Source organism: Cylas formicarius, unplaced genomic scaffold (genome assembly GCF_029955315.1).
Source record: "Cylas formicarius isolate icCylForm1 unplaced genomic scaffold, icCylForm1.1 PGA_scaffold_6__28_contigs__length_40554024, whole genome shotgun sequence".
In the NCBI taxonomy this organism is placed as follows: Eukaryota; Metazoa; Arthropoda; class Insecta; order Coleoptera; family Brentidae; genus Cylas; species Cylas formicarius.
Window position 1 is genome coordinate 36,295,777 of NW_026844347.1, and position 24,929 is coordinate 36,320,705.

The 24,929-nt window shown below is 35.7% G+C and overlaps 3 protein-coding genes across 5 annotated transcripts in view; 2 read left to right on the forward strand and 1 right to left on the reverse strand.

Annotated features, from left to right (window-relative positions):
* The first annotated feature begins 447 nt into the window (after positions 1-447).
* LOC132703026 (probable E3 ubiquitin-protein ligase MGRN1) lies at positions 448-8,924 on the forward strand. Its single transcript, XM_060672040.1, has 10 exons — positions 448-610; positions 663-781; positions 832-1,088; positions 2,808-2,995; positions 3,047-3,198; positions 3,254-3,493; positions 4,501-4,726; positions 4,796-4,941; positions 6,201-6,372; positions 7,580-8,924. Exons 1-10 carry the CDS (start codon positions 520-522, stop codon positions 7,825-7,827), a joined length of 1,839 nt encoding a protein of 612 aa, XP_060528023.1. The 5' UTR covers positions 448-519; the 3' UTR covers positions 7,828-8,924.
* On the reverse strand, positions 7,703-19,831 carry LOC132703025 (acylamino-acid-releasing enzyme-like). 3 transcript variants are annotated; one of them, XM_060672039.1, is made up of 14 exons: positions 19,813-19,831; positions 13,221-13,316; positions 12,958-13,157; positions 12,748-12,899; positions 12,555-12,691; positions 12,231-12,498; positions 11,893-12,038; positions 11,660-11,834; positions 11,325-11,573; positions 11,129-11,266; positions 10,773-11,073; positions 9,883-10,092; positions 9,528-9,822; positions 7,703-7,823 (listed from the first exon to the last, which is right to left on the reverse strand). In XM_060672039.1, exons 2-13 carry the CDS (start codon positions 13,239-13,241, stop codon positions 9,702-9,704), a joined length of 2,118 nt encoding a protein of 705 aa, XP_060528022.1. In that variant the 5' UTR covers positions 13,242-13,316; positions 19,813-19,831; the 3' UTR covers positions 7,703-7,823; positions 9,528-9,701. The 3 variants fall into 3 exon arrangements, with proteins under 3 accessions (XP_060528022.1, XP_060528020.1, XP_060528021.1); XM_060672037.1 differs by lacking the exons at positions 7,703-7,823; positions 19,813-19,831 and adding an exon at positions 9,114-9,242 and having other exon boundaries at positions 13,221-13,526; XM_060672038.1 differs by lacking the exons at positions 7,703-7,823; positions 19,813-19,831 and adding an exon at positions 9,356-9,374 and having other exon boundaries at positions 13,221-13,526.
* LOC132703027 (leucine-rich repeat flightless-interacting protein 2) overlaps positions 13,668-24,929 on the forward strand; it is a 40,334-nt gene continuing 29,072 nt past the window's right edge. Inside the window, exons 1-2 of the mRNA XM_060672048.1 lie at positions 13,668-13,955; positions 15,184-15,306. Of these exons, the coding sequence (XP_060528031.1) occupies positions 15,226-15,306 (81 nt within the window). The 5' untranslated portion in view covers positions 13,668-13,955; positions 15,184-15,225. The remainder of the gene's footprint in view (positions 13,956-15,183; positions 15,307-24,929) is intronic.

A 24,929-nucleotide genomic window follows, 5' to 3' on the forward strand; every position in this document is an offset into this window, starting at 1 on the left:
CTTTGTCCAGCCATGCACAACTGTTTAGTGATGCATCAGAAATATATGCTGAACGATGCCAAAGTTACTTTTTAAGGAAATTATCATTCCTTTACTCATCGGGATTTTTTTGTGGTTATGTTGAATTATCATGATTGTGATAGAACAGATCTGGCCAGTTTTTCACAAATTTGAGTTCATTCTTCATAACTTATTAATTGTGTGAACAGAAATGGAATGATTCTCTCAAAAAAAAAAGCGAGACACTTTTATTCCAAAAACGAGTCTACGCCAAACATGCTGTTCAGGCGAACCCTTTATGTTGAGAAATAACAAAGTCAGGTTGTTTAGTGATTACTTGCAACCCTGTTGTGCTGAACTAGCCCAATGCTGTGAACTGTAGATCGTAACATCTGTGGTCCATGCTACGTATTATATTCAGAGATGCTTATACTCTGATATAATTGACAACTGCACAGCTGATCACCTGTGCAAAAAACAGGACCTTGTCTAAACATTTGTTTACCAATAACGCCGACAATGGGGGCTTTGCTGTCTACCAGGCAGCGTGACGGCGTGGAAGAAGTCGACGTCAACACGAGTCACGCGTACAAATACCCCCCTAGATCAGGTAAAAATTTGATTTTTCCTTCGCGATTCCAAGCTCGGGTTACCGTTTTCAGGAAATTATTTCGGAAGTCACTTTATCATGGGCGGCGAGAGATTCGACACCCCACAGCCCGAGTCGTATTTGTTTGGAGAGAATTCCGATTTAAACTTTCTCGGTAGCCGCCCAACACCAGTAAGCCTGGTTTTGGAAAATGTTTACCGTTATTAATTCAACGTTTTTAGTTCCCGTATCCGCCGCCTCAGCCCAGCGAGCCGACGAAAACGCTAAAGTGTTTGGTAAATATTCGCAAAGAATCGCTCAGATTCGTGAGGGTTTCTAGTGAATATAACAAAATAAGCAATGAGAAATCAGACAATAGGAGTTTGGAATTGGGAACCAACACTTGCTTTAATGTAGAGTTTACCTTCGACTGCGATGTAAGATGCGCAATCACTATTTACTATTTCTGTACAGAAGAAATATCTGCCTCTGGTGTGAGGTAATTATTGTTGGTTTATTATTTTTTTATTTATTAGTGGTACCAGTAACATAATATAATATAATACATAATGCAATTAACATAAATTACATAATGTTGAAAAGTATTGCTCTAAGTTACCCTATCTAGACTACTACTCTATCACGCGACCTTTTTTCTTTCTGATTAATTTTATCATTAAGGTAGATCTGCCAAAAGACTAGCAATAGTAAAACAACACTCATAAATGTGAAATTAAAAAAAATAGTAAAGCTCCAAAATTTTAGAAACTCCCATTAGGAAGTATTTTTAAATTCTAAAACTGATATTGAAGTTACTTTGCAGTATCCACTCCTTGACTTATTTCCTACAATAAGAATATCAATAACAATAAAAATATCAATAATTAACATAACCTCCATTATTTTCTATACATCTGCCAATATTTCCTTTCAATTTCCTATTAATACACCAGGTGACAAAAGCAGTGTTTCCTCTGTTTACATCTTGTTAAACGATATTAAGTCTTTCTGTTATCACTTGTAAACTTTCAGGTTTATTATAATAAATTATATATATAAAATATTATAAAAAAAAATGTCACAAGGATTCGGGTCGGGGCTGTTGGCAGGTCATTTGAAAGTTCCTTGCCTACCTATCCAAAGTCTATATTTATTATTCAGATAATCGGTAACCGGTTGGACATGATGTGGAGGTGCGCCATCTTGATGGCAAATTAAATTAAAATAATTCGCAACTGGTACATTTTCTAACAACTGTTCTATTTCTGTTGCAAGGAAACTTCAATATCGTTGGCCATTCAAGGATCCTTCACATATAATTGGTCCGACCACCATATTGTTCAACATATCACACCATAGATTAACTGTGCATTGGTGGACCAAAAATGTTTATTCTTTCTATTAACTACACCTGCTGTTATGAACGAAGCCTCACACATAAATATTATTTTGTTTAGAAAATTTCCGTCTCCTTAGATCTTCTATACATTTCATCAGTTAAATTTTGCACTGAAAGGAACTTATATGGCTGAAATGGCGTTCATTGAATTTTACTATAAGACTTTCGGGGTAATTTTTTACGTCAGATATAGAATAGTCAGGATTTTCTAAAAAATATGAAATATAAAAATTAAGAAAGTTTAATAATTTACCTTGAAAGTCTGGTCTGGTCTTGCAAAATTATGTCCGATAAATAATATAATTTTATTAATTGACATTTTTCTTCCTAAGTACAACCCATTTGAAACATCTTAATAATATCTTATGCTGCAGATCTTTAGTTTTGATTAGTTGTGAAAAGTACAACATGGTTAAAACAATTGCGAACATAGATAATATGGTTGCTATCAAGGCAGACTAGACCATTTTTAAACAATGTGGCTGTTGTCCAGAAATATAATGATAATTATTTTAAAACTGAAATATCTCAAAAACGGCTAAATGAAATGCCAATAAACTATATGTTTTTGCAATCAGGAAAAAGATCTACGATTTAAGCTAATAATATATAGGGCATTCCATTTTAAAAAAATGATGTTGCTATCATTTTGACAGCTTACGAGCGTCGTTTGTTTTTTCAAACTTTTGTATTGACACGTTTTTTTCTGCTTTTCAAAATTAACCCTGTAGGTGGGTGTGAAAATATAATGATCATTTCTTAAGTTTCGTTCTATCAAAAAAAAAAAAAAACGGTTTTCATTTTATCCCATCGCGACAGTTATGTTCCTCGCGATCCGCTGTTGTCTTCCGAAACGTTCCACTATAAGCGGGGCGCCAATCAACAGTTCTGCCAACCGACTCACGTTTTCAACCCGGCCAAGTTTAGCGAAGACGAATTGCTGTTTGATATCGACAATGACGTTATTCCAATCGTCATACATTGCGTTGCCCAAGAAGGACCCGAAGGTAATTTTCAATTGCGTTACGATTTTTCCGTTATTCTTGAATTATTTAAAGATATGAGGCAGTCACACGCGACCATAGCCACTGTCGAAAAGATAACCGACGGTACTTACGTTCTCAAGGCATTGAAACAGAAGCTCTTCGTCGACGGACTGTGTTACTTGTTGCAGGAAATATACGGAATCGAAAATAAAAATAGCGAAAAGGTAGAGATAAGCTTCACCATTGGTTTTACGCATTAATTTTACGGTGATGTTATAGGCTAGCGGCGATGACGAGATAGAGGACAACGGATCCGAATGCGTCATATGTATGTGTGACGTCAGAGACACGTTAATCCTGCCGTGCAGGCACCTGTGCTTGTGCAACTCCTGCGCAGATTCGTTGCGCTACCAGGCGAACAATTGCCCCATATGCAGGGCGCCTTTCCGTGCTCTCTTGCAGATCAGGGCATTGCAGAAATGTTCTAATCCCAGTTTGGCACCAATTAATCCACCTGACGTAATTAGATATAATTCTATGAAACTCAGAAATATAAAAAAAGCTTGATATCAAAAGCTTCTCAGATTGACTTTGAACATTTTTAGAACAAAAAATTAAATAGCGAACAGAACCAAACATTTCAAACGAAACTTAAATACTTCAAAGAATACCATAACTTATACAAATTTGAAGCGGAATTTTCAGCCGAATTTAAAAATATAAATCAATGTAAGCTGTGCAATATTTAATATATAAAATATATAAGTTGTACAATTTCTATTTACTTTTTTGATATGATGGAAATAAATTGCGATATGACAACCTTTATAAGTTTTTTCAAAAACTTAAAGCTGGTGTACCACAACTGTTTTTTTTTGTTTTTAAAATTCACACAAGATTACTTGTTTATGCCGAGTAGTTCAAATGTACCAACGACACTAACTTCTACATAAATCATCTAGTGTATCAAATATTTGGTTCTCAAGCATCATTTCCATAAGGTTACGCACACCACAACCGCAACAAACAACAACTCGAAAATTTCATAAAGTTCCCACTCAGTTTTTCTGACAGCACCTTAAGCAATAGGAGTGTACCTTAAATAATAATAATTTTTATGCATTATGTGAAGGAAATAACTTTCTTTTAGGTCCTGAGTTACTTTAAAAAATCTGCCTGTGAGAATTTGTCAATTTTGCGGTGTTCTGTTATATCTTAAATGAAATTTGAAGGAAGGAAAATATAAGGTGTTCATTCCATTTAAAATAATAAAGCAACCTGGATTGCTTTACAATTTACGCTGCGGTTTAACACCCTGTCTAAATTTTTCCATGTAAACAACCCAAAATTGCCCCTATTTTTTAGTATTTTTCAAATCTGCCTGTTTTACCTGTTTATTACTAGAGTATCAATGACATTAACTTCCACGTAAACCCCTAGTGCGTTAAATATCCGTTTCATAGGCGCGCGTTATATAATATAATTGTGGTTTTTCATGTATTTTAATTTCGTATCTTTTATTGCAGGGTAGTTGCGACAACATTCCGCCAGGGTACGAGGCCGTTTCGCTAATAGAAGCTCTGAACGGTCCATGTCTTCCTAGGCAGCCTCCATCCGCGATGCCAGATTTGGTGGAGACCCCCGAGAACGAGCACGCGATCCAAGCCGCCCACGTGTTGAACAGGCAGAGCGACAGGACTTCGCCCCCGTCCAAGAGGGGATCCGAGCCGGTCACGCCCATATACAGTAAAAGTACTGATCCCTCGCGTTATATCGTGTAAATAATTTTTGTGAATGGGCGTTCTCCTTTTTTTTCTTCAGCCGTTCTGATGTCCAGTCAAACTGACGACGAAAATAAAGTAACACAAAAGTGTCCGCTCCTTCGGGACGGCAAGGAAGTGATAATAAGGTCGAAGCATCGGTCCAGGGACTCTGTGAAGATGGTGAATGAAACGGAAAAGGAAGAGGTAACGGGTAGTTCGAATGTATCGCACTGTGGGTAAATCTCTTAATCTTGCGAACAAAGCTTCAGCGGGTCCGTTTTTGTAAAAAATAATAAATTTGTTAAAAAATAAATAAATTACAACTTAGTTATAATGTGTAGGTGGAAGATAAATTTAATATTCTCTGATTAAAATAAAACAAATTATTATCATTATAGTGTAGTGTAGCCCAAAGTAGATTTACATATTTAGGGATCTATAACAGATATGAAATAAATAAAAATGTGGCCCAAACATAAACTAAATAGAAGCAAGATTGTACACGTCTAGGAATAGTCAAATGCTGTTAAGAAGTGTCAAAAACAAAACAATTAAATAAAGTAACATTTTGTGCGGGTTACTGTATTACAATGCAAATGTAGATTATCTTTTTTACTTGGCAAAAGAGCAACAAAAAAGTTATAACATAAAATAGGGAGATTTTAGAGTGTAACTAACGCCTTCCACATTTTATGTATAAAAATAAGTTGTAATTGCATTCCTCATCTCCAAAGACTCCCGATTCTAAGCTTTCATGTCAATATCTCAAAACCAGCTTGAGTTACAAAGAAATAATGAGCTATGTTTTACCAAGTTATATTTGGCTTAATATCACTGTTTTTACGAGTTTAATCTAGGATTGATTAGAAATTAGAAAAAAAATCATATTAATTCATTAGGTAATTCTGGGCAGCTACATTTTAGTCTTAATCCTTGGTGAATCCCATATGAACATAAGATTTGATTTAAGACCATAAGATGCAGGATAATCTACTAAATATATTGAGAAAGTATTGAAAAATTATTATAGTTATTTAAGTAGAAAAATATTGTTTCTCACTGTGAAATGATCATCATAAAACATTAATACATTTTCAAGACAAGCACATACATGCAAATATAAGAATTTAATCTCACCACTCTCGAAGGTGATTTTCAATTAACACAATGGTTTTTTAGTCCATCAAAAAATATTTCATTTAGTTAGCTATTTGTTAGACTGATTGGCAGTGAAAATTTCAAGAATATTTGAACTTTCTAATCTTTGGGTGATAATTTGAAAAATTGTATCAGAGTTATTTTGACTAGGTCTTTGCAGGAAGCGATAACTTAAAGATAAGAATAGAAAGAATAAATTAGATCAAAGTAGGTTAACATTTTTCTCGCCAGAGGTCTCATCGAGCTGTAAAATTGCCAATAGTGGATAGTTCAAATGTACCGAACCCCTTTTCGTGTCCTTGCAGATTCTAGACGATGATAGCGAAGCCGAAAAATTGTCACCGCTGTTGCAAAAAAACGACAGGTCCAATAATCTGGCACTTCGAATGGCCGACGTCGTAGATCACATCGATCACGATCCCGAAAATGATTTGGAGGAGACAGCGTGCGCGCCGTCTGAAAAGTCCGGAAAATATGGTAACTATCGTTTTCGATAGTTTTTCTGTTGCGTGTTTGTTTTTTTCATTTCGATTTCGTTCAAAGTCGAAGATCCACGAAAAAGTGTAATAATCGTATATAGTCAATAAATTTAAATGAATTTTTTCTTAGTTCAATTTTTTTTTATTTCTATTTGTTGTGCGTGTTTGTTTTGCCCTTCGATTTTGCCGAAGATCAATTAACAAAAACGTCTTGTCACCGCCCTAAATTTGTTATTATCTAATATTAAATAGAAGCGTGTCAAAAAAAATGTTTTAATTTTATCTATCTCTTTTTTGCATGGTTATATCAAGTTCTCTATTACATTTTTAGTTTTTTTTTTAATTTCAGGCAGAAGTCGATTATCAAAAAAGTATGTTATTCGTTATTTCAGTCTTTTTTTCCTTAGATTGTGTGGAAAATGTTAATATGGAAATTGATCGACAAAAAATATCTGCAAATATTTTGTTCACTTCATCAAGTTCTGTATTACATTTTTATTATTTAGTTTTGGTTTCGTTAAGATTAAATTTATTTGCATTTGCAAAAATCAAAGCTCATATCAATGTAGGTCCGGAAAAATTTATTGTCAATGTCTTAAATATTCAAAAAAAAAACGGCTTTTTCACAATACGTTAAATATTTTTTTGTCCTATTTTGTTGAAATTTAGCAATGTCATTTATAATAATAAAGGGTAAATTTTGCTAGATTAAAATTGTGTCCAGTGCCGTATCAAGAGGTATCTTAAGGAATATTATTATCAAAGAGATGTGAGCGACTTTTACAAATAGATTTTAAATATTCCACGAAAATTACAACCTTTTTAAATTAAATTAAATTTTACTAAAATTAAGGGGATTTTCGCGCAAAGTCGTTTTTTCATAATATTCAACAACCTGTATCTTGGAAATTTAATATATTTTTTTTTTTGGACGGCAACTCTCCAGTCGAGCGTTGGCGCATGTTTTTTTAAAACACCCTGTATTGTTTTAGATAATTTCTGTGGACCAAATTAAGTTCCTTTTCAAACGTTTTACCAGTCATTAATTAATTGTTTGTTGTTTTCGTCGACTTTTCCCAAGACTGATTTTGAATAGCGGCAAATCACCAATAAGTGTAATCAGTGTAATTCGAATAGAAGCAAACCGACTTAAAAATTATTGAATCGAAACCATATATAAATTTTTTTTTCGATGGTCCATGTAGAACGCGGAGATGAGTCGGACTATTACACACCTGACGAGCCGACGTCTGCGGTTTTGTACGAATCGAACGGGTGCGTGGGCAACAATTCGAGTTCGTCGGTGGAAAGTACTCCGCAGAGGTTGCCGGGCACGCCCATGTCGCACGCGAGCGTCAAAAGTAGCGCCGATAGCTACACCAGCGGCTCAAGCACCAAGCATTTGCTGGTGGTCGCTTCCGGAGGAAACGGTGACAGGTCCGTACACATCTAAGGACGACGACCACGACTAATACCTTATACTGGTGATGACGTGGCATCGGCCATTTTGATTTTTAACTCTCAATGTTAGGGAGCCAAACTAAACGAAGTTTTTAGCGTTGTCTGACTTTGTGTGCGCTTTCTAATCGTTTATCAATAAGTAAGTATCAAAATTGGAAATGAAACAACCAAAATTACGAAAGCGAAAATATAATCTATCATCTTTAAAAAATTTGCTTGTTTCCATCAGACTAAACTTGAAATGTGGGATACCAATATTCGGGCACTTACAAATAATCAGGTTTGATAATTAGTTTTCTCAAAACTTATCGGGGCTATTAATTTTTTTAGGTTATATGTGAATTTTCATTAAAATACTCTTAACTTGTATTTCTAGCAATCATTGACGAATATAAGAAATAATTAATTAAATATCACACAAAAACAACCCTATAAACTTGTGTTTTTTTGGATGTCAAACTTCGATATAAGTGACGTCACTGTAATATAGATATCCTGACAAACGTATCAGTTATATGGTTAAGGGTCAGACGGGTAAAAAGGAAATTTACATTTTTAGGTATTTACGTTCGCGCGGTCGAATCTCGAATATGGCGTTTCTTTTTTTGTTTACTCATACCTCCAGTAATCTCGAAACGCGCGTGCGTTCATTTGAACTACCGGACCCGTGCGGAATCTCGATTCGATTCCCGTATTTTTAATCTGTGATTTTAGCATCTCTAAATTAACCCCAGTTATCTTAAATTAATTTTTTTGTCGGAAAAATGATCGGAGGTGATTCTAGGTCGATTTTTTTAAAATTTCGGTATCTAGATTTGCATTTTTTAAATATTTGTTTAATAAGGGTTTTTTTCAATGCTTCGACGATACTCAAAAAGTTTCTCTCTTTTTATGCTCACTGAATAGTTTTTTTCACCCTTCTAGGGAGGTGAAATTGTTTTTTATTTTCATACGTTTTAATACTGCGTTAATTTCCATTTAAAAAAGATATAAAAATAGTTTTTTAAGTATAGTACTCCTATGTAATTTGTTCACAGAAAATATTGTTCTTTAATTCATTCATACTATAGATTTTGTTGTAACAGAATAAACAACTAATTATGAGAAAGTGTTTGTTTTTCGGAAAGCCCGTTAATTTCTTAAAGGAGTAGTTCAAATGTCAAAATATTTCCCACCATCAACAAAATTCTATTGGCATTTTCCTAACTTTGACAAAAGGCAAAAGGTTTTATCTATCAGTTATATGGTGAATTTTTACTACATTCTATTGAGTTTTTTTTAATTCAAACTTGATGAAACTCGGTTAATTTGAAACACGCTCGGTTCGTTTGAACTACCGGACCCGTGCAGAATCTCGATAGTGCAATTGAGCCAGATTCTTTTTCTAAATCTGTGATTGTTTCATATCTGAAATTAAAGTACAGTACAACTCTGGTTATCCTATAGTTGTATATTTCGATAAATGGGGTAATCGGAGGTGCTTCTAGGTTGATTTTTTTTTACTCAAAATGTTTCTCTCTTTTTATAATTCTCTTCACTCTAGAGAAGTGAAAAAAAAAATAAAAATGGTTTTTTAAAATACAGTAAATAGTACTGTGTAATTTGTTCACCCAAAAATCTTGTTCTTAAATGCATTCATACCATAGATGTTGTAAAACAATAAACAACTATTATTAATAAAATATTTCTCACCTATCAACGACGAGATACACGACAAAATCAGTACGATTTCAAGTTAAAACGCCCATCCATTGACATTTTCAAAATTTCCCTTGAAAAAAAAAAAAGATTTTTTAAGATCCTGACATGCAATAGAGTAGTAATTTATTATGTAAAACAAACGTTTATCCTTAAAGTTTTATTTTTTCACGAGGTGGGTGACTGACCCAACCCCAAGTGCTCCTCTATCCACAAAATCGTATTTATGATATTGTCAATTTCGTTTGGCACCGATCCTAAGGGATGATTGTCATCGTACAGATTCATTCTGCAATTAATTGTAAGTAATTCTACATCAAAAGTTAACCGGCTAAGGCGCACAACTTACTTGACATTCACGCCGTTGGTCTTCAATCTGCAGTAATACTCGTTGCCCTGTTGAGCGGGTACCCTCAGATCTTTGGATCCGATCTGCAATAGTGTCGGCGCTTTTACCTTGTGGGCGTGGTATATGGGTGAGATCCTGCGCATTTTCAGCAACAAGTCGTCATCTAGCTCGCCTTTTTGCGTATACTCCTTGCCGGCTTCAACGTAGCACCTATTATCGACAGAAAATAAGAAACAAAAGCTTTATTTGCAGTATATTTATATATAAGATTATGATTCTATTACAGTAAAAACTAAATAAGTTAATTTTAGCAAATAGGATAATAGGAACAGAAAACACAAACGTTTCTGACCCTTATGCTAATGCAAACATTGGAGCAGACAATTTTTAAGGAAATGAGAGAAAAAAGAAAATACTGTCGAAAATTGTCGATTCTTAAGTTACTTGTGTTGAGAGAGGAACATTTGAGAGTATATCCGTAGTTGAAAAAAAGGAACAAAAATGGAATAGCGTTTTGTTTATGTTCGAAGAAAAAAAGGAAACAAATCTATCTATAATTTTTGAATTTTAATTTTAAGTTGTGTTCGGTTAAGCTTCTTTCATTTATTGGGAACATAAATATAAATGAAATACTTCAATGAGAAAATATACGTAAATAAAATGATCAAACAAGAACACCCCATTCTCCCATTTTTATAAATAAGCAAAAGAAAGACAACAACCCCCATTACTACAGCAGTCTTTTTCTATTGCCTCACTTTTATCCGTGCCGTTGCTGTCATGACGGCACTTAAAGCTGTTGCATCCTCAATTCACATTCACATTCACTCATTCATTCCAACATTTGAACTACTATCTACAAATAAGTCATTTCTCAGATGACCACTCACCAATCGGGTATATCAGAAGTAATACTCATTGAGGCAATGTCAATCACCGGATTCCTGGCGATGACCGCCTTAAATTTGTCGGGAAACATACCGCTAAGCATGGTAACTAAAAAACCACCGTGAGAGCCACCACACAACACCAAACCCTCGGGATTTAACCACGGGAACATCTTCAACGCGGCATCGGTAGCTTGAATGCAATCGTCGACATCAGCGACACCTACTTTACCTGGGAGAAACTGAACGCTGTCTTCTCCGGACCCCAGGGAGCCCCTATAGTTTACCAATAGAATGGCGTACTCTAAAACAGGGAGATGAGAGAACTGAAAATGTTAGTTTACGAGTTGCCCACTCACTCATAGATAAAAACATGGCCGCTTCTAGGAAAAGGTAATTGCCGAACGCGGAATGCGGACCACCATGGGGCCACACCACCAGCGGAATTTCCTTTTCGTTCCCGGAACTCGGCCCTAAATAAATCGAATTGAATTCAGCTGAAATTAGAGCACCGATTATTCGCTACTTTGGCACTGAATCCGCGTAAAAACTTACTGACATTACCGTGGGGAGCGCTCAAATCCAAATACTTGTAAATCAAATCGTTTAGCTCCGGAATTTTCGTTTTCGGGGTTAAATCTTGCCATTGAATCTGGTTTTCAGAGCCTGTGTCTGGTAAGTTACCGATTACCAGTTGATCGGGATGAAGAAAATTACGTCGCAACGCTAAGACCGTGTCCTTTGAAACATCTATCACCAACTGGCTGCCCGCATCAAATTCCAATTCAGTTATTTCACCATTATCTATGAAAAATCGCGTAATGTGACGTTGGAAAATATTTGAATAAATTTTGTGGTAAAATAATGGAATATATACAGAACGTACTTACCTACATTAACAACATAAGAATTAATGGTATATTTTTGATTTGTATTTAATAATAATCTGTTTTTGGTAGCCCAGCAGCGTTTTGGGAAGCCACTGTTATATAATCCATAAAAATCTTTATCCTCGCTTATCTTCTTTTTTGAAGGGACTATATCCACCACCGTCTTCACTAGGGACTGGATTATGTAATATAAAACCTAATATTGCAAAATTCAGAGTAATATGCCTACTCACATCTTTAGATAGCGGAGTATCTGCCTTGACTAGAGCCATACCGGAGGCATGAGGCCCACCAGCAGACCTCTGCAACCAAAGTAGCGTTTTTCCATCAGGGCTAAATGTCGGCGCTTTTACTGAATTATTATTGAGAGACAAGGCCACTAAAATAAACACAATATAATAAGTTCAAATAACTGATGATACTTTTAAAGCAATTAAAGAAAAATCACAATTATTTTTCATTTAGCATTTGATTCCGACGAAGAAAGTTTGATGAATATTTTCCTAACACCTTTAAATCTGTCTTTGCTTTATAAACAAATACAACTTTTGTATCATCAACATGTACTTACAATAATTGCCTTCAAAATCAAGGGTAAAAATGGTACTGGCCCTGTTCCCACAGTAAATAAGACCCAATTTTCTAGGTTCTGTAAAATATGCTATACCAGCAATGTACAAACCATCAGGTGAGTATTTGGGTTGGGCAATACAGATGTTGTCTGGAATACCATCCAAAATCTCAACGCTGTCATTTTCAATATCATATTGGGCAATAACAGATTTCTTTTTTCCCACCAATTGTTCGCCCCAATCCTGCTCAAACACATACTCATCTCCCTAAAAACATGAAAAATTTCAAACTTGTATGGTGTAAAATGTTGTGGGAATTTTACTTTAGTAGGTTTGGGACCATTACCATCTTCTTCAGGTTTTTTGCGTTTATAAAAGGGTTCACTCTTAGGTGGTTTCTTTTCGGCAACATACAAGAGTTTTTTCTCATCTGGGGAAAACTCAAAAGAACCAAATTCTCCTAAAAATTAACCCATCATGAATCATGAAACTTTCAAATAAGTTTTAATGTGTCACCATCAGAATACACATTTCCGTGAATATCTAAACCACCCAAATCCACACAGCGCAAAAGGTTGTTATTTTTCCAAATTTCCAGAAACTGTTTGGTGTCATTTTCCCTGAGAACAGCCCTCAAATTTTTTGATTCAGAAATTATAGATAAAATTCTAAAAACAAAGTGAAGGAATTGTACAAATGTATCCAAAAATTATGGCTTTCGCTCACTCGCTAGTAATATCCAAAGGAAATGTTTCATCCACATTATGTCCATTTAATATCAGAGTGCGGCTGAATTTTGTTGACTTCCCTTTTTCTAAATTCCTCTGTGACCATACTGTGTTTATAACGTTGGAGTGGTAAATTTGTGCTCCTGCTAAAGCTGGTATTTGAGCCAGTGACTTGTAAGTTTTAACTATTTTATCTAACTAAAAGAGCAGCAAAATAACATCAAAAAGCAATTAGACAAAATTGTTAGAACTAAGTATTACCTTGGAACTCATAATGGTCATCAACTTTGCACAATGCAAAATGCAATGCCAAGAAAATAAAAAAGCACTGCTTTATTAAATGATTGGAGACCTTATCTGCAAATGATCATTTAGTTTTAGGTTATAATTATTTTGTAGAGGTTATGTATTCAAACAAATATCCATCTATCGACGAACCGCGTAATTCCACTCACAAACTGTTAACGAAAACTAGCCGAAGTAAGAAAACAAAATATTTTATTAGAATAATAATTTAATCAAGCTATATTTTAAGTAAAACTTAAAAAACTTTTAGGAATAGCTTCTCCGTCTCAAAGATTTGATTACGACGACTGACCAAAATTTTTCGAACGAGTTGTACTGTGATTGACACGTGTAGGGAATTGTTGAAAAAAACCGATTGGGTTGGTATTGACAGGCTATTCGGGAATCGAACATGGAATGTCGTCACTTTGTCACACATGTCTAAATTTCTGTCTCGGGTGAATATTTTCTTGACAGAAATGTCGCGTCCCGCAAATATTCCGTGCTGTTTGTGTTAACGAAGTTTATGTTGGTGACGTAAAATCCGACGGTGCGTGTAGTACTTGTAGCCAACTAAACAAACCATTGCACCCCTTCCCAACCTCGAAAAGAAGGTGGAACATCGATTTTGCAGTTTCTTATCGAAAGTGGCGTACGAAAAAATGTACCAATTATCGGGAGACCATATTAAATGAGACTTCTTCGAGTAAAGTGAGTATTAAGGTGGTTTTCTGGCAGTGTGCCAAATTTTCAGAGCACACCCACCTGCTCAAACGAGACCAAGTCAATTTGTTTATCCAAAGTCCCATTACAACAAAAATATTTCCGCGTATACACGATTTAATTAGACGATATATTTCGTTCCACATTCTCTCGAAACTCGATCAAATACTTTTGCTTTTTAATATGGGTTAGCTATTTTTATTTTCCGCAATGGGAGTGTTTATATTTACTTTTCGTACTCTTGTAATTTCACCGGCGTGGCGAATACGCGTTTTCGGTGTCAGGAAAACGGTATAGATTACACAAGTCAGGAGATTTCGTTTCTAAATATACTAAAATAGAACCATCCCACGGCCCCGAAAAAATTTAGTTGGAATTTTAGTTGTTTTGTGACACTCATCTGCTAATAAGCTCTGCCCACACGGTTTATTTATACCGTAGGTATGTGAAAGTGATGATTAAACAGCGTACAACAAATAAATGAAGTAACATATTTGTTTATTTGGATGGTGAGTAACCCAAGCGCAAACCGGATTCTTAGGAGATCAAAACCAGTCAAATAACCTTAAAATTTTATTATATTTCATGTATTTTTCAAGTCATTTAATACAGAGATGAGTCTGTAAGCAAAACGAAAAATTTTGTGATGTCTTGAATCAAACTACCATGAAAATTTGAGTACGAATGTGAAAATAGTAAACTCTCAAAGAAAATGGTTTTCCAAAACTATCCCTCGGGTTTTACCATTAAAAAATAGTTACCTATGTCAATAATTTAAAATTGAAGTATTTCTCAATTGGCGAAATGCAAATTGATAGATAGTTTAGAAAATCTGCACAAATTGGGTAAACGGAAATTCTAATCAACTTGCGCAAATTTATTTAAATTAAATGCGAAAAACGTATAATCGGACAAGTTCTTGAATTTCTGCACATATTTCTTAACAAAATTTTGGTATAAGCTGTAAAATGTGTCCATATCTTTGAATATGTGCTATGGGTTTCATTTGAAACCGCATGGCAGGGCAAGATATATATTTTTTGATAGAACGGAGTCACTGAACGTCATTTGTAATTGTTGTGTTATTTGATGTGATCGTCTTATATGCTTTGTGGTCCGTGTTTTTTTATAACAGAATTTGGTGGTTGCATTTACTGTGGTCTGTGCCTTTTGTGCGCGTCTGGTTTTTGTGGTAATTAATGTTTTGTCCGGTCAGGTGGTGGTCTACGTGGGGTGGTGTTGTGTTCGTCGCGACGCCATGGATGGCGTCGGTGGTCGGCGTCGCATCGCCGTCAAGTCTTCCGCTGAGGACCAGGCGCTCGATCAGATAGCCAAAGAGGTAAGTAAGTGAGGAGCTTCTATTTGCCGATCTTTGTCCTTAAACAAGCCAGTTTTTGCTATTTAAAACCCAACGCATCGTAGGAGATCGTAAGAGGTAAACTGGACCATACAATATGCAAGTAAAAACTCAAAAGTTAGGTTGGAAATGCAAAAAAAACAACGTAAATGTCACGTGACAAGTGATAATAATAGATAAATGAGTAAAATATGTAAGTTTGTCCTTCTATCGTTCTAAATTTCCAAGGTATTTAAAATGCTATCAAAATAGGAGTTCAAATTCCTAATTTTATGTTAAATATATAGTTACGATTTTAATTTTTGAAAATGGAGATCTAAGAACTTGGTTTTGATTGTACGTTAAAAATAAAAATTCATGCACATATTTATGAACAAATACGTGGTTAAATAAAATAACTGGTCGTGGGTTATGACCCCAAAAGGCGTCCGAAACTGCTATGGTAATTTTTTGTATCCATTCCCAGTAGGTAAGTGTATCTAAATTTGTTACCGGCCGGCCGCCTAGACTATTTTCTTTAATTAATCTTCGCCCTGTTATATTTCTGGATTTCGTATGTCCCATTTTCGTTTGTGAACCGCCGCAGAACGCATTCCCGCATTATGAGTCACAGTTAGGGGAATATATGTCTGTTTTTACAAACGCAGCAATAATCGGTGTTAAATACAGTCAAATCTCACATGACGCCACCATATTTCGCACACTAACTTGAACTTTGCGTCATTTTCTTCTAATCAGCGATTTACACACACTCAAACCCTCTATCGAGAAAATACTACCGGATTAATGTCACAGCCAAACTGAAAAGTCTCGAAATAACGAACTGTCAGCGGCCATGTTGATAGTTGAACGTCGCAGGTTCTTATTGGTTGAAAGCGAGTTTGAAATGCATTCGCGCATGCGCACAAAATGTCCCTCCCAAAATTGGTTGTTTCGGCGTTGTCATGCTAACGGCTGTAGTTTTTCGGAGAAGATTGTTGTCGAAAACTTTCGAGCGTCTAACCTTATTTAGAATAATTTTAAATTTCAAATTTAAAAAATTGAGGAACAACTGACTGATATTTTGGCACGCTTTGTCTGATTGGACATTTTTAACGATATAGTAAGTAAATGCAGAAATAATAGATGGATTGAGTAAAATATAAAGAAATAATTTTAATACTTCGGGCTAAAGTTTTATGTTAAATTTTTTGACATTCGATTAAAAAAAAATTATTAGACCATTGCCCTCTGCAACTTGGATCTTTGCCAAGAAATCTAGGCTAGACAACGCACTATTTTTAATTTTATTAACTCCTCTCTACTTATAATCGTTAGTGAGGTTTTGTGATTCTTTCGCTCCTCCCCTCGTATAAAAAAAAAACAAACTATGCAGGATTACCCCGAGGTAAATTTGTCCGTTTCCGATCGTCAATAAATCCCCATAAAACTATTTTTATTGCCGTTCGGTTTCAACAGGGGGCCGGTTTGTCTAAAACCGTTCTGTCGCTTGATTTATGCCGATTATTTTTGTCTCCCCTTTCGGTGAGCTTCCTCTGCGTCAACACAGAGTTTCACTTACCACCGAACTGTTCTATGCAGGCTACCCTATTTTACTTTCTCGAAATAGGTACGCCGCTGACACGTGAAAACTAATGACGTAATTAGAAGGTACATGCCCGTATGAAGATTTGGTGGGGTCGTCGACTTCATGGTGGGCGATAGCGAGGGCCCTTTATGTTACGTATTTAGTATGATTGACATATTTACTTTCAAACGTCATAATTTGATTTTCCTTTCAAAAATATTAAGGAATGTAATATTTTGTCTTACTTAGTAAGACGAACAAAGGACCATCACTGGGAAATTTTTTCAAAGCGAATGGAGGAAGACTTCTATGGACTCCAAAAGCAAATTTGGCGATTTATTAGAACCCAAAGAAAGGAAGTGAACGAACTAGTCGAAACAAATCAGATAACAAAGGAAACCTGGGTTAACTACCTAACCGAATTGTATGAACCAGAGAAACCTGAGATTGAACTGAATACACCCGAAATAGTGACGAATCGCAACGCAGAAATTGAGGTAGCCGACGTAGCTGCAGCTCTTCAAAAACTAAAAAACAGGAAAAGTCCAGGTAAAGATGGTATCCCAAACGAGTTACTTAAATATGGTGGCCCGTGTCTTGCACAGCAGCTAACATCCCTCACTCGGAAAATTCTCTACCAACATAGAATACCCGATGACTGGCGAACTAGCATCACTATCCTTATGTTCAAAAAGGGAGATAAGAAAGTACCCTCAAACTACAGAGGTATAAATCTCTTAAGCACTGCACTGAAACTTACAACAAAAATTATAGCAAACAAAATCAACAACTTAACACCCTTAGCCGACGAACAGCAAGGATTCAGATCGGGCAGATCATGTACAGATGCGGTTTTTGTCATAAGACAGATAACAGAAAAATCAATTGAATACAACAGACCGGCATACATGTGTTTTATTGATTTGGAGAAAGCGTTCGATCGAGTGCGATTAAGAGACGTTTTGCACCTCCTTTACAACAGACAAACTCCACACAACCTCATCAAAACGATAGTAAATATATATGAAGCAAACCAGATCGAAGCAAAAATAAATGGGATCCTGACTGAACCAATAGCAGTGGGCCGAGGTATCCGACAGGGAGACTCCCTGAGTCCCCTTCTCTTCAACATTATCATGGACGAAGTAATAAGAAATGTACGATTACTGAGAGGATACAGAATGGGCGACCATGAAATCAATATTCTGTGCTACGCTGATGACGCCGTACTGGTGGCTGAAAGTGAAGACGATCTGCAACGACTATTACATCGATTTAACTGCACTGCCAAATCACTTAATATGATAATATCGGCCCAAAAAACTAAATGCATGACAACATCAAAAACACCATTAAGATGCAAATTAGAAGTTGAAGGCAAAATCATCCAGCAGGTAATGAAATTTAAATATTTGGGCATAGAAATCTCGGGTTATGGTGATGTGGAGGCAGAGGTCAGAGAGCAAACAACAAGGGCAACAAGAATAGCAGGATGCTTAAGCGACACAATTTGGCGAAATAAAAACATTAAAATCGAAACCAAATCGAGAATTTACAAGGCAATAGTAAGACCAACCATGACATACACCGCAGAAACCCGACCAGACCCAGCGAAAACTAAACAATTACTAGAGACAACCGAAATGAGGATACTTCGTAGAATAACTGGAAAAACGCTCTTGGACAGAGAGAGGAGCGAAAATATAAGACGAACATGCAGGGTGGAAAACGTTAATGCGTGGGTATTGCGTAGAAAGAAAGAATGGAACGAGCATATTAGTAGAATGGACAACAGAAAAATAGTCAGAATTGCACGCGACAAATCACCATTGGGTCGCAGGAGTTTAGGTCGCCCCCGAAAACGATGGAGTGACAACCTGGCAGTGGGATAGGCAGAGACGACGAAAATGAACAGGCAATTTGCCTAGACTAAAGTAGGAAGAAGAAGAAGAAGAAGTAATATTTTGTCAACAAATGTGAGGTTGGTTGTTTTTAACTAATGTCTATTAAGCCTAGAAATTGTTAATAATGCGTATGGAAAGTGTCGAGTTTCGTTAAACACTGTCTCGAGTGATTTCGAGCGTTTCCCGTACTTTAGTCACGAGTTGGGAGCGATCGGTTGTTTTCGGTAGATTTTAAACAGCGATGATGGTATTTGGACCTTTGTCAGTTCTGATTGTCACGTCACACGTCGTGCAGTAAATGAATTCGTGCTGACAAAGAAGGCTAGAACAATTTTATGGCTACTGTATGTAGTAAGCTGAAGTGACAGTCTTCACTGATCAATATTACGCAGAGGTATTATTGCAAATTAAAAGGCTAAGAAAACAATTTTTGTCTCATCACTATAACGCACCAGCGCATTCGTCTATTGTTGCCATATCCAAAATCCAAGAATTGAAGTTTAAATTGACGCCGCAACCTCCCTACTCTCCAGACTTAGCCCCCAGCGACTATTACCTGTTTCCTAACCTCAAAAAAATTTCTTGCCGGTATTAGAGAGAGTTAAGAGCAACGAAGAAGTTATCGAAGGTGTAGATCAGTATTTTGAGGAGCTTGACGAACATGGTTTTTCTTGGACAAGCCGGAAATTTTTCACCCCGTCCTCGTACATAGCTACTAAATAAATGGAGGTTTTGCCAATGCAACAATAATAATAATAATACGGACACTTTTGAAGCCAACATGAAAAAATGTTGAGAAAAGGGATGTTCAATATGCTCAACATGCCCGCCGAAAGTTCTACAGTTTTGTTAAAATATGCAGTTACGTTTGTGGGTAGCGCTGCTTAGCAAGAAAATGGCGGAAAATGCAGGCTAGTGAGTGAAATTCTTTTCCGCTATTATCGAACGCCCACGTACTAAACATTTGCGTTTAAAAAATAAAATGTAGTCAATACATATCTTGGTTCGTTCGCTTACCTAAGAAAAAAATAAGTTACATTGCCGGGAAACAACAAACTGACTGACTTTCGCTCTAGAAATGTTCAGCCTTACAACTTTGCGTCAATTTACTTCGCGATAAGAACGGTCAACACCGTCTATTGTTATTTCGTGTGCTTTAGGATTTGGTATCTAGATTCGGAGGTGTAATATGTCCAAGTGTGTTGTCTAGAATCGCGTCTCCTGGTTTACGTTTCCGACCTTTTTGAGAAAAGCTTCCGCTACGTCGTTATAAGAAGATATATTTCAATGCGTTGCGTCGATGCCCGGGGCGCCGACCACGTCGCCCGTCGCGACGCCTTTATCTTAGGCGAATGAACTCTCCCCGGCCTTAGTGCGCGGTGTCTGCCGCTGTAGGAAACCGGATAACTACAGGACGGACCATGCAGGTATCCTCTAACCGGTTTTTCGGCTGTCAAATTAGACGCGGTCGATACGCGTGTTAAAAGTTGCCATTTTTTCTGGCCTTTCCACACTTTCCACTTTCGTAGTTTATGCCGTCTCTAGTTTTGCTACTAAAACCATCCTTATTACCAAAAGCAATGGTAACCAACGCACGAACATAACTGTAGGTGGACCACCAATAGCAAGAGTCTCGTAGTTCAGATATTTGGGCAGTTGGATCAGTGAAGGTCTCAAGTTCGACGTAGAAATAAGAGCACATATTGAAATGACAAGAACTAATTTCCTAAAGATGCGCTACCGTCTCTGTCTAAGCATTCACACAAGACATAACTATGTCGAATGCTACCAGGGACTGATCACGTTTCAAATTTGGAAGTCCCCTTCTTCGACTGAATAAGGAACGTGAAAAGAGAAACAGCGTATCTCCGTCATCCTATGAGACATAATAAATACAATTTCCTTCAACGCATAATGGAAGATAAGATCTAGGCTTCGCTCAAGAACATCAGAGACTGGACTGGTTTGGACTCAACGCATTACTAAGAAAAGCACGTAATAGGGGAGAATTTGCCATAATTGTTGCCTATCTTAGTTTAAGAAGAAGACCAAAACGAGCTCTCTAAATTATGTCTTTTTCGTATTATATTAGGTGCAGCAAGTGTGGTTAACGCCGTTTAAGTTACGAGTGATTTAAACAGATTTTTTAAATTTAAAATCATGATTTAAGTCAATCTTCAATATTTTAAAATCGTTTTTCATCGAGACGAACGCAAAAAGCTCAACGTAAAAGTATTATCTCAAATAAATGTAAAACACAACTCTTTAAAAAAATTAGACAAATAGCGTAATAATATACACTTGATGCTTTCGCATTTTCGTTGTATGGTTTGAACAAAAATGCTAATTTTCCCTCTTTTTCTTTCTCATCCTTTTGCGATGTCCACCACTGTATTATATTTAAGTTTTTTTTATTATTTCATCCGAAAACATAATTTTTTTGAATGGGCAATTGCGGGCATTCAACTTTATTACTAATGGTAAAAGTCCAGCGTTTCCATACATGGTATATTCTACCTTTTACGAGATTGAAAGTGAAATAAGTAATAATAAAACAAAATATTATTTACCTACCTGTATTAGTTTCTTTCTGCTTATTTTCATTAATTTTTTTCATTATTCATTCAAAAATTCATTAAAAAAAAACAATTATTTTTTTATGTAAAAATCAAAGTTTCCTCAAAACTGGTGGCATGCTATACTTTTCCTACAGCCGTTAGCTTTTGGATACATTTTTTCAAAACAACACGAATACATTCTCTGACATGAGCGTCAGAATTGACAAACGTCAAAGTCACGTGGTAAAGTGACGCTTCCCGCACCCTAGATCTGTGTATAAGCTAATGCTTTAAAATTTTCGTATAATCAGATGGATATTTCAGAAAGATGTGGAATACACATGAATTATTCTACTTCCCATTCTTTAGGTTAGGTAGATTCTATTTTAGAGTGCTTAAACAAAAATCGCGAGATTTATGGACAATTTCTACATCTATTTTTCAGAGCTTACCCGAAACTTCCAGAACAGTTTGAGTTAAGCGCTGAAAGTAGTAAAATACATATGCAAAAAAAAAGTGATTATACACATACACAATAAAACTTAAAATTCTTGAAAACGTACATATTTATATATCGACAGAAACATTATTTTCATCAACAACCAACGCAGTCGTCTTTAGTTCCTGTAATCACTGAGTGAAAATTACCGTTGAATATAAAACCTAGATTCTTTTGAAACGCGCAAAAACATATACGTTAAAAATAGGAAGTAGATCTTTAAATATCTATTATACTGTCTATGGTCCTTTTGTAAACCAAGAAACCACTAGTCTAATCAGTAAACCATTCCAATAAAATTATCCTTAATATACTCACATCTCCACTTAATATTTTTGATTTGATACCAAAGTCTTAATTAATTAATTTTTTTTTCTGGGAATATTTCAAGAAACATCATATACTGACGCTAAATCTAATCTATTTATGTGAAGCGAGAGGTCACATGGCTTCTGGATATGATGAAACCTTGAATGATTGAAAGCAGGATTTTTTGATTAAATTTATAATTACACGAGACACAAGCATATTCACAAATCTCGTTTAAATTTCAAATTGCTAAAGGAAATGCACAGAATACAAAACAAAAAGCTATAGAAACCTATGGGAACAAAACAAAAATGTCCACTTTGCATAACTTCCAGCTGACAGACATAGAAAATACACAAGACGACGGTTGCTTTAACATATTCTAATTGTTTTTTGTGTGGTTAAAATGTTCATAGAATGAAATTTCTCATATATCTGACCACAGTGCCACAGCATTAAAACTCACATTACAGCTGCCGCGCATGCGCAGGTTAACTCAAACCCCTATACTTGTATCTTTCTTCTTTTTCACCGGCGCCGTTGTTGACTACTGATTAAACCTTTTTAAAAGACGCGGACGTTTTGAATGTTTATGCTTTTAGTGTACACTTAGTGTGTATTTATTGAACAATATTTGTATATAAATGTCTTTGCACTTTACTAATAACAATTTAAAAAGCTCGGCAGGGTGTTCTATAAGTGGTTGCGGTTTTGGAGTAATAATCACGGGGTCGGTTGTAAAAACACTATATTTCTGGTCGAAGTGTACTTTTTAATGTTAAGGTCCCTAACCCATTTTTCTGCCGCGAGACGGCGGTTGACGCACCCTGTAGTGACGTCACGGGACGAAAACGCTTGTCCGGAGTTGTATATGAATAGTTTTTGGGCGGTTGCGGTGTCGCGGGGGGGCTTCGAAGACCGGAAAATTTCGGTATCATTCTGCTCGCGCTCTTGCCGGCACGCGATGTACAGTGCGTTCGTTCGCGGACGGTACAATTGACGGTGCTTCGTGTTTTTAATTGTACGTAACCATATTTACGGCGGCTTTTGTGGTTTTCCGTGGATATTTCTACCGAATTTTGCTGGTTTGTGCGTGATGCGTTGATATTAACGTGTACGAGTGTGATAAAACTTCATTTGTAGATAGTGTTAGCTGTGGGGGGCTTGTAGCATTTTTTTTACGTTTATGGTAAACTGGGGTTTTTCTACTACAGGTTTAAGGATTTTATGTCTAGAATTGAATGAATGAGTTTTATTCTTTCTTATATTTCTTATATCGCATTTGAATGTTATAATTTTGGTTAATTTTCATAATTTTGTCTCTCTTGTTTATTTTTGATAACACGTTATTAAATTTAATATTTTAAAGAAATTTTACGTAATTGAAATACAAGAATGCCTATTATTATTACTATTATTAATTTTTAACAATTGCACACGCTTTACACGTATAAACTTAGTTATTTAAACTTGTTATGGGAGATACTGTCATTAACATGCAACGCTCAATAGCGTGTCTATATTTTCGCTAAACAAGAAAAAAAACTAAGCAAAGTTCCTTGTAGATATTTTAAAAAAGTTGGCGTGATTTTTATATTTAACAATTTTTTGTTTTGTCGATGAAAATCAGAAACGTGTATGTATTTTTTAACTTTTATGTTAATGTTAGTGTTATTGTTTATAATGTACAATGATCCGTGAATAACGTTTAACTTCAGGTTGTACGTTTTATTGTTTATACAAGACAATACATATAAACAACATAATGGACTTGGTTTCAGACTATTCAGTGCTGTTCAAGCAATAGTTTGGCAACTGCAATTGACAAAGACTGTGTAATGTGCGGGTTTTATCAAACGAAATAAGTTTCAGTAATAACAACAAACTAACCAAAGCCTTTGGTAGACTAACCAAATAAACTTGTTGGGTTAGTTTACCAAAGATTTGATTATTTTGTTGTTATCTCTGTAAATTCGAAGTCAAATGCAACAAAAAACTAACTATAGCTTGGCCGGACAATTCAAGCAAGCTTTTTGGGTTGCTTTTCCCAAGGATAGGTTAGTTTCACATCTAGCGAAATGCAACAACAAACATGCTTGGCAGTAAATTCGAAGTGAAATGCAATGATAACAAATTAACCAAAGGTTGGATAAACTAACCGAATAAGCTTTATGATTATATGGCGGCGGTTTGCTCCCCTAAAATCTTGAGATAAAATCGACACCAGTGGTCGCCTAGAAATACCACGGATTAACCAGCGCCATAACTCATCAATATGGTGTGTCTCAAAGTATATCGTCTTGGCCAACTATTACTGGGTAAATCCAGCAACCAATAATTTATTCATAGCTAAGGGACAAGACAGACACTAGTTGCAAAATAATTAAAGCCAGATAGTTCCTACTTTAGATAACTTCCAGTTTAAGCTAGACGAGGATGAAAAAAAATTCCCTAACCATCCTTTTTTGTTAATCGGAAGGTGTCTTTATGGGTTCTAGGATCTTGCGGGCAATTTTAATTTGCAGATTTTTCGAAATGTATTGTTTCATCTCCAAGGCTCCAATATTATAATCTTTGAATTTGGAACTGAAACTGTTACAAAAAAAAGGGGTAAGGAAAATGTAATGTATCATCTTTCTTATGTCGTTTCAACAAATATAAACAACCACCAACCAAAAATAAATAAATAAAAAATAGGAAACCAGGAAACTGCGAATATGTGTTCGTAATTTCAATAAGTTGTGCTTAATTGACAGGCCTAATTCGAT

Coding starts and splice junctions, on each gene's coding strand:
- LOC132703026 (XM_060672040.1), top strand. CDS start 520: ATGGGGGCTTTGCTGTCTACCAGGCAGCGTGACGGCGTGGAAGAAGTC. Junction 3,199..3,253: donor AAAATAAAAATAGCGAAAAG/GTAGAGATAAGC, acceptor GTGATGTTATAG/GCTAGCGGCGATGACGAGAT. Junction 3,494..4,500: donor CACCAATTAATCCACCTGAC/GTAATTAGATAT, acceptor CTTTTATTGCAG/GGTAGTTGCGACAACATTCC.
- LOC132703025 (XM_060672039.1), bottom strand. CDS start 13,241: ATGACCATTATGAGTTCCAAG. Junction 11,267..11,324: donor CGCTCCCCACGGTAATGTCA/GTAAGTTTTTAC, acceptor CTCTAATTTCAG/CTGAATTCAATTCGATTTAT. Junction 10,093..10,772: donor ACTTCTGATATACCCGATTG/GTGAGTGGTCAT, acceptor TGTCGATAATAG/GTGCTACGTTGAAGCCGGCA.